Source organism: Zosterops lateralis (assembly GCF_965231275.1).
Source record: "Zosterops lateralis genome assembly, chromosome: 32".
NCBI classification, from domain to species: Eukaryota; Metazoa; Chordata; class Aves; order Passeriformes; family Zosteropidae; genus Zosterops; species Zosterops lateralis.
The window spans coordinates 2,754,857-2,762,416 of record NC_139792.1 but is presented as its reverse complement, the minus strand read 5'-3'; the positions used below and the strand labels follow the sequence as shown (position 1 = coordinate 2,762,416).

The 7,560-nt window shown below is 53.5% G+C and overlaps 1 protein-coding gene across 1 annotated transcript; it reads left to right on the top strand.

Annotated features, from left to right (window-relative positions):
* Nucleotides 1-966: 966 nt before the first annotated feature.
* Nucleotides 967-7,113, top strand: AQP2 (aquaporin 2). Its single transcript, XM_083881166.1, has 4 exons — nt 967-1,453; nt 3,213-3,377; nt 4,126-4,206; nt 5,132-7,113. Exons 1-4 carry the CDS (start codon nt 1,088-1,090, stop codon nt 5,345-5,347), a joined length of 828 nt encoding a protein of 275 aa, XP_083737292.1. The 5' UTR covers nt 967-1,087; the 3' UTR covers nt 5,348-7,113.
* The last annotated feature ends 447 nt before the right edge of the window (nt 7,114-7,560 follow it).

Genomic DNA, 7,560 nt, shown 5'->3' with positions numbered 1-7,560 from the left:
TTAGAGCCCAAAAGTGGACACTTGGTCCTGGTGCTCTGCATCCCTCTGGGATGAAATGGTCCTTCGAGCTACAGCTAGGGGAGTGATCCCACCACAGATCGGCTCTGGAGAGGAAAAACCAGTTCCTCAATTTCCAGTAAAGCCACCAACCCCAATGACAAGGTGAGGAAAAGGTTTTACAGATATCCCTCAGGAATGGGAAATAGAGAAAAGGGAAAAGAAGTTTTCTGGGCAAGGAGTGGATGGAAAGAACCAAATCCCAGAGAAGAAATTCTCACTCTGGGATTGACACTAAGAACTAAAAGAACATTTCTGAAGAGCTGAGTTGGCCAAAATAGCCATAATTAGGGCACAGTTGGTGCTCCAGCCCTGGGCTCACATTTTCACATGGGAATTTCTGCCAGTCTTTACTTTGGGGTTGGTTCCCAATTTTCTGGGTAGGAGATCTTTTCCCAGACTGCAAAATTCTGCTGCTCTGAGGAGCTGAGCTGTAGTGAATCACTTTTGTGCCTCCCCCGCCCTCACTTTTCATGGAATCATGGAATATCCTCTGTTGGAAGAGACCCTCAAGTATCATTGAATCCAGCTCCTGGCCCTGCACAGGACATCCCCAGGAATGCCTCCATATCCTCCATATTCCTGGATTTTTCTGGTTGTTAAATCACAGCCCACAGCCTGATTTTCAACACAACCTGACCTCAGCTCCAGCTCCACAGACCCCCCGTTGCTTCCTGCCCTTTCCACGCTCCCAGGGTCCCGCTGCCACAGCAGCTCTGGGGAGAGATCCCAGGTAAGGAAGCCCAGGAGAAAGGGAGCAGGTCCTTCCCAGCACTGCTGGAGGCTGATCCATGACCTCCCCAGGGTGGCAAGCACCACATTCCCCGGCTTTAATAGAAGGGGCAGGATCTGATGTTCCCTCAGCTGGAACACGGAAGGAAAAAAGCATCAGATTTCCTGGGATCATGATCCCATCCCCTTCAGCAGCTGATCCCATGGCCCCCCCTCCTCCAGATATATAAGCGTTGTCCCAGGTCATCCTCAGGGGACACAGTGAGAGGTGGGCACCGAGGACACTCCGGGCAGGATCATGCTGTGGGAACTGCGCTCCATCGCCTTCACCAAGGCCGTCCTTGCAGAATTCCTGGCCACTCTGGTCTTCGTTCTCTTCGGCCTGGGCTCTGCACTGACCTGGCCATCGGCGCCGGCGCCCAGCACGCTGCAGATTGCCCTGGCCTTCGGGCTGGCCATCGGCACCCTGGTGCAGGCCCTGGGCCACGTCAGCGGCGCCCACATCAACCCCGCCGTGACCCTGGGCTGCCTGCTGGGCTCGCAGCTCTCCCTGCTCCGGGCCCTCTTCTACGTGGTGGCCCAGCTGCTGGGAGGGGTGGTGGGCGCTGCCATCCTGCACGAGATCACCCCGGCAGACTCCAGGCAGGGCTTGGCCCTCAACAAGGTGAGGATCAGGGGCAGGGTGTGGGGAGACTGGGAAGGGTCTTTGGGAAGGCTGAGGGGTGGGAGGAAGGGGCTTGTGGCCAGCAAAGACCCTCTGGGCTCGGTGAGGAAACCTCTGAATGCCGCAGCCCAGCACCAGGACCCTGCTGCTCCAAGGGTCCTGCTAGGAGCAGGGATGAGGGCAGCACTCGGTTCCTGCTCTAGTTTTGGGGCTAAAATTTCCTGAGGTCAGTCAAGTTTTTCCCATTGAGCCACTTCTTGCACTTGGGAAATTTTTCCCCTTTTCATATTGGTGCCAAAAATGCCCCCTGTTCTTAGGGTGGAAGGCAGAGGAAGGATCCAGGTGACCACAGACACCTCCCTTGGAGTCACAACCATCTCATTTTTCCCTGGGACTGGACTGGGGGGCACTCGGATTCTGGGGGTCCCAGGGGCTTAAGAAAGGAGACATCCAAAATACCGCCTCTACATTCCTCTTGTCCCAGGCTCATCTCAATTTCCCCTCAGCTGTGGGTACAGGCAGCCTTTTCCTGGCTTTGCTTTGGCAAAGCCACAATTTCCAGGTTGCTGAGGTGGTGGGCAGAGGAGAGATTTGGCTCTAAATCCCAGATTTTCATTAGATTCAGCTCATTGCTTCCCATTGTGATGGGATGGTGACACCAGATCCAGCTGGTTCATCCCAAAACCCAACACGTGGATTCCCTAAAGCTTCACAAAGATCTCAGGCTGGTTTTAGACAGGGAAGAAATGAAGCCAGGGAAGTTTAGGAAGCCATGGGGGATTCTCCAGTGGTATCCCAGTCCCCACTGCTGCACATAACAACAGGAGGGGGAAAAAGAATTGAAACCCAGGGATCCACTGTCCCCTCTCCGAGCCCACATCCAGGTGGGATCAGCATCACCCAGCCCCGAGGGAGCAGCGGGGAGCTGGGTTGGGAAGCTGCACGTGGAAATGGCCTTTCCCACAGCAGGGAGGCACTGCCAGGACTCAGCTGCACTGCCAGAGTGATTAAGAGCGTTAAAAAGAGGGATTGTGGTTTAATGTGAATAAGGGGATTTAGGCTGGTAATGACCGAGGGTAATAAAAGCGGGAGGTTTAAGGGAGACTCAGACTGCTCCAGCTTTGTTGGTTTACAGCTTAAACCACCTAAAAGTGAGAACTGGGGATTTCGAGAAGATTTTTTTTTCCCCCTGTGGGCAGTTCATCATGTGGCTGCCTGCACGAATTATACCTATAAAAAGGGAGGGGAATACTGGAGAGGAGAATGAGGAAGATCTGACTCTGGAGCTCGGGCAGGAGGGCAGTTGGGACCTTCCTGGGATTGCTGAGCAGTGGGATTAGATTTGGGGGGATACAGGGAAAGAAAGGATTGAGTTGGAGGAGAGGGGGTGCAGCCAGGAACAGCTCCAGATCAGACCTGACAAATTCCCTGAGTCAAATAAGTGTGGAAAGGGATTTTTTTTTTCTTTTTTCATGCCAAAATATTTCTTTTTGATGTCTTCAAAATGCAACTTGTAAAGTTTTCCAAAAGGCATTTTGAGTATGAGGGGGAAAAAAAATGGAAAAATACCCAAAAAATGCCAATAAAATTTCCTGAGAGGTCAATCAAGCATTTCCCATTGAGCCACTTCTACCTGGGAAATTTTTTCTTACTGGTGTCAAAAATCTCCAGTCTCCTTTGGTGTTTTTGGATTTGTACTCCACATTTCTCATCTGCTCATGGAACTCAGCCCTGGAACTTGTTTTTCCTCCCATTCCAGCTGCACAATGAGACCACAACGGGGCAGGCAGTGACAGTGGAGCTGTTCCTCACCTTCCAGCTGGTCCTGTGCATCTTTGCTTCCACAGACGAGCGGCGTGAGGACAACCTGGGCTCCCCTGCCCTCTCCATTGGCCTCTCTGTGGCCGTGGGGCACCTCCTCGGGGTGAGTGGATGGGCCAAAACTTGGCACTTTTGGGGTTCTTTTTTTTGTTTGTGCCCGAATTTCGTTTGCCTGAATCTCCGGGCTTGATGAGGAATTTGTAACCTGTGGTTTTCCAGTAGAGAAAGGGAAAAATCCCACCGAAGCCATGGGAGAGCTGTGGCCTGAGCTCAGCTTTTATTTGGCATGAAAAGCTTGATTTTTCTGGACTCTGCCTCTCCTTAAGTCCCAGAGGGAGTTCCAGGGATCTGTGGGATCTCTCCTGGAGCGAATGTGTTGGCAGCTGGGGCTCTCCAGAGCATGATGAGCCTGGGAAGTGTTTGGGATTTGGGATGGACACTCAGGGAAATCCCACCTGGGTGATGGTCCAAAGCAGCCCCCACACCCTGTGCACACAGGAAAACGCTGCTGGTCACACCACACCTTCCATCCTGGACGTTCCACGAGCCTCTGTGTCCGTGGGACTGTTCCTCTCTTGTCCTCAGAGGCAGGAGAGGGAAGTTTCTGCAGGACTGGGAGCTCATCCCTGCAGTCCTGGGGCTGCAGCACAACAGCACAACAACCATGGTTGGGACACACGAGCTCAGACACCTCACAGTGTTGACTCAGGTGGTGGCCGCTCCTGGAATCCCTTTCCCTGGAACAGGAATGCTGGAGCTCAGGGGACAAATCACCCTGATGGCACCCCAATATTTTTTAAAAACGTGGTAAAAAGGGCTAATGCTGACGTTGGCCGTGGTATTCCCGGCAGATCCGTTACACCGGCTGCTCCATGAACCCCGCCAGGTCCTTCGCCCCCGCCGTCGTTGTCGGAGACTTCAGCGACCACTGGGTGAGAACTTGGGGCTTGGGTTGGACGAGGCCCCCAAACTGCCAATATTCCTCGAAACTCACCAAGCCAGATGAATTCCTGGCATTTCCACACCAGCTCCCAGCTGGAGGAAAGATGGAGAGATTAGGAGCAGGAGGTGGGGCTGCTGGGTGCTTAATTGGCTTTTCCAAACTCCAAACCAGGAGCATTGCAACAGGATCAGGGTGTGAGGTCTGCTGACGTGACTTAGCACAGGGAACAAAACCAATGGAACGTGGAGCTGTTGCCAGTCCTGGGGAACTTTCCTGGTTCCTGGATCTATGTATAGCTTTGGGAACACTCCCTGGCTCCCTAGGGAATGCCCATGGCTCAGCCTGCCAGAGCTCCAGGAGCATTTCAGCAATGCTCTCAGGCACAGGGTGGCATTGGTGGTGGCAGTTGTCCTGAGCAAGGCCAGAAGCTGGATTTTGAGGATCCTTGAGGGTCCTTTCCAGCTCAGGAGATTCCATTATTTTATTGTTTTCACCTGCAAAGAGCCCATTTGGAGGCAGAGCTGCGGTGGTTCCTGGTGTGTTCCAAGGTGTCTGGCCCAGGCTTGTACCGCTGCCACCGCTGCCTCCTCCTCCTTCTCCTTCTCCTCCCACAGCAGTCCATGAGTGGGTAGGAAAACGTTCCTCTAGATGATGCCACATCACTCAGCATGTTCCCGATGGACCTGTTAATGCAGAGTCTGAGCATAGGGGGAATGGTGGAAGAGGATGGTTGGGAATATCCAGGCACTGGAGAGGATCTCAGATCCCTGGCGATGGCCAAAGCAGGGCTGACTTGGTGTTTTGTTCCCAGGAAGGAACTCAAGCCCCTGTAATGCCCCTCAGAGCTCCCAGCTCCTCCCCACCCTCCAAAGCCAGCCTGAGTTTTGCTCACCCCTCTTTTCTCTCCTCCCCAGGTGTTCTGGGTGGGCCCCCTGATCGGGGCTGCAGCAGCTTCCATCCTCTACAACTACGTCCTGTTCCCGCAGGCCAAAACCTTCTCGGAGCGCTTGGCCATCCTCAAGGGCTGCGAGCCCGAGCCGGACTGGGCTGAGCGCGAGGCCCGGCGGCGCCAGTCTGTGGAGCTGCACTCCCCCCAGACCCTGCCCAGGGGGATGTCTGAGAAGGTGTAGCCAAACCTCCCCCTGGGCCGAGAGAGGAGCTGGAAACCTCTGGCATGGTTTTATTGCTCGTCCAGAGGAGCACCTTGCCTCGCCCCTCTCTCCCTTTGTTTCTCCTGGGACACTGGAGGTGACTCCTCTCCCGGGGAGATGCTGCGCTGGTCCCACCCACCTCCTGTCCCCAGCTCTCCCCATGCCTGGGTGGATTCTGATCTGGGGCAGAGCCAGTGACTCCCAACCCCGCAGGAACAAGGGATCTCCCCAGGATGTCCTTTTCCACGTCCCCCTCACAGGACACGGAGCTTGGCTGAGGCTGTTCCCTCCCGGAGAGCTCCGAGGAGCCTGAAGAGTGTTCATTACCCTGGGTGTGGAGGTTGCCACCCGATGCCTCATTGCTGCTGACCTCTGCTCCCGTCTCCGGGCCCTGCTCGGCTCTTGGCTCACACATGGGAGCAGGAGCAGGAGCGCTCACTCTGAGCCACCAGTGTCACACACAACAGGTTCTGCTGTGAAAGGGACCAAAGTGCCCCTTCCCACCTGCCACAAGACACAGAGGTGTTCCCACAGGGGCTTTCCCGGGAAGATGGGACTGGGAGCGTGGCCACGAGTCCCTGCAGGTCCCATGGGAGCACTGGCAAATCCTCTCTCCTGTGAAATGACAAACCCGAGTTACAGCCCAAACCCACCTTATTATTGGGCCAGGGTTGTCCTTCTTCTCTCTCCCTGGTTTTCCCTTCTTTCACCTGGTCCTGTTCCCCCTGGACGCTCAGACCACCTGGAACACACAAAGGAGAGATTTCACACCCAACGTGTTTCGGGTATGAAGAATCAGAATCATGGAATGGGTTGGATGGGAAGGGAGCTCAAATCCTGTCCATCCCACCCCTGCCATGGGCAGGGACACCTCCCACTGTCCCAGGGTGCTCCAAGCCCTGTCCAGCCTGGCCTTGGACACTTCCAGGGATCCAGGGCAGCCACAGCTGCTCTAGGAAATCCATTCCAGAGCCTCCCCCGCCTCATAGAGAGGAATTCCTTCTCATCTCCATCACCTGTTTCTTACATCCCTTTCTCATGGCTGCATCACTCCAGACCCTCCACACCCCTTCCACCTCTTCCCTCTGCCCTGTCAGGACCTGGTCATGGTCCTCAGCCTGGCCAAGGAATTTGGGCTGGTCTTTGGGTGAACTTTGCTCTTTCAGCCATTGATTTAACCCAATTTCACTTGCTCTGCCCCAAGCTCTCCGTGCCCAGAGTAAATCCTAGCAGTGCTTCCAGCATTGCCCCATTAGTGTCAGCCTCACCAGGATTTCTCTGAAAAGGCTGTTCATGGGAATATTCAATGAGATTGGGCCAAATTCCACATCATAAGGGATCATTTATGGATCATTATGGATCATTTCCCTCCCCCTGTTCTGACAGGACCCCCCCACCAAAGGGCACTCTTCACTCTGCTCTGCTGGCACCATCCCCTCCAGACACATCCTTGCCTTTCTCCCCGTGCTCTTCCTCAGGTGTTGGAGTGGCTGTTGCTGGAGGGGTGGGGAGAGAGCCCAGCTTCGATCTGGCCCAGGCCAGGAGTTTATCCACAGCCAATCCATGCAAATACCCCCAGAGGGCTCTGCCAAGGCAGCACTTCCAGCCCTGGTTTGATCCACCCAAAAACAGGGGTTCTGCTTCCCTTTGCTCCTCGATGGTGAATTTGAATTTTAGCTCAGAAGAGCCTTCTCAAAAATTCCCTCTGTTCTCAGCAAGGGCAATAAAGTCAAGTTTTAAATCAATCCCAGTGTCAAATTGTATTTCTGTTATCAAATGCTCACTTTTACAACTCGTATGGGGTTTTTGATGCTTTTTAAAGGAAAATGAATCCATGTATGTGTGCAGGAAACTCCCAGCAGACATTTCCAGAAGTCATCCTGGGCATGTTCTGCTGCAGAAAAAGCCACAGCTGAATTCAGTTATTTATTTAAATTAATGTTGGTATGCTTAATGTCTCTTCTCCAGATTGAAGCATTTCATTTATTATTTACCCTGATGATGTTTAGGTCTCACAGGGCCTGAACCTGAGGTTTAATGTCTGATAATGGCTCTCCTCTCTCACATGAAGTGCTTTAAATTCACTTTTACCCTCTGAATGTGGACACAGGGATCAAATACTGACACATTTATGGAAAACACTGACACATTTATGGTAAATAATAGATATAAAGTCACCTCGCAGACCCCGA

Bases quoted from the DNA above. Each gene is read 5' to 3' on its own strand.
- AQP2 (XM_083881166.1), top strand. From the start codon at position 1,088: ATGCTGTGGGAACTGCGCTCCATCGCCTTCACCAAGGCCGTCCTTGCA. The intron at 1,454-3,212 runs GTGAGGATCAGG...CTCCCATTCCAG, and splicing joins AGGGCTTGGCCCTCAACAAG to CTGCACAATGAGACCACAAC. The intron at 4,207-5,131 runs GTGAGAACTTGG...TCTCCTCCCCAG, and splicing joins GAGACTTCAGCGACCACTGG to GTGTTCTGGGTGGGCCCCCT.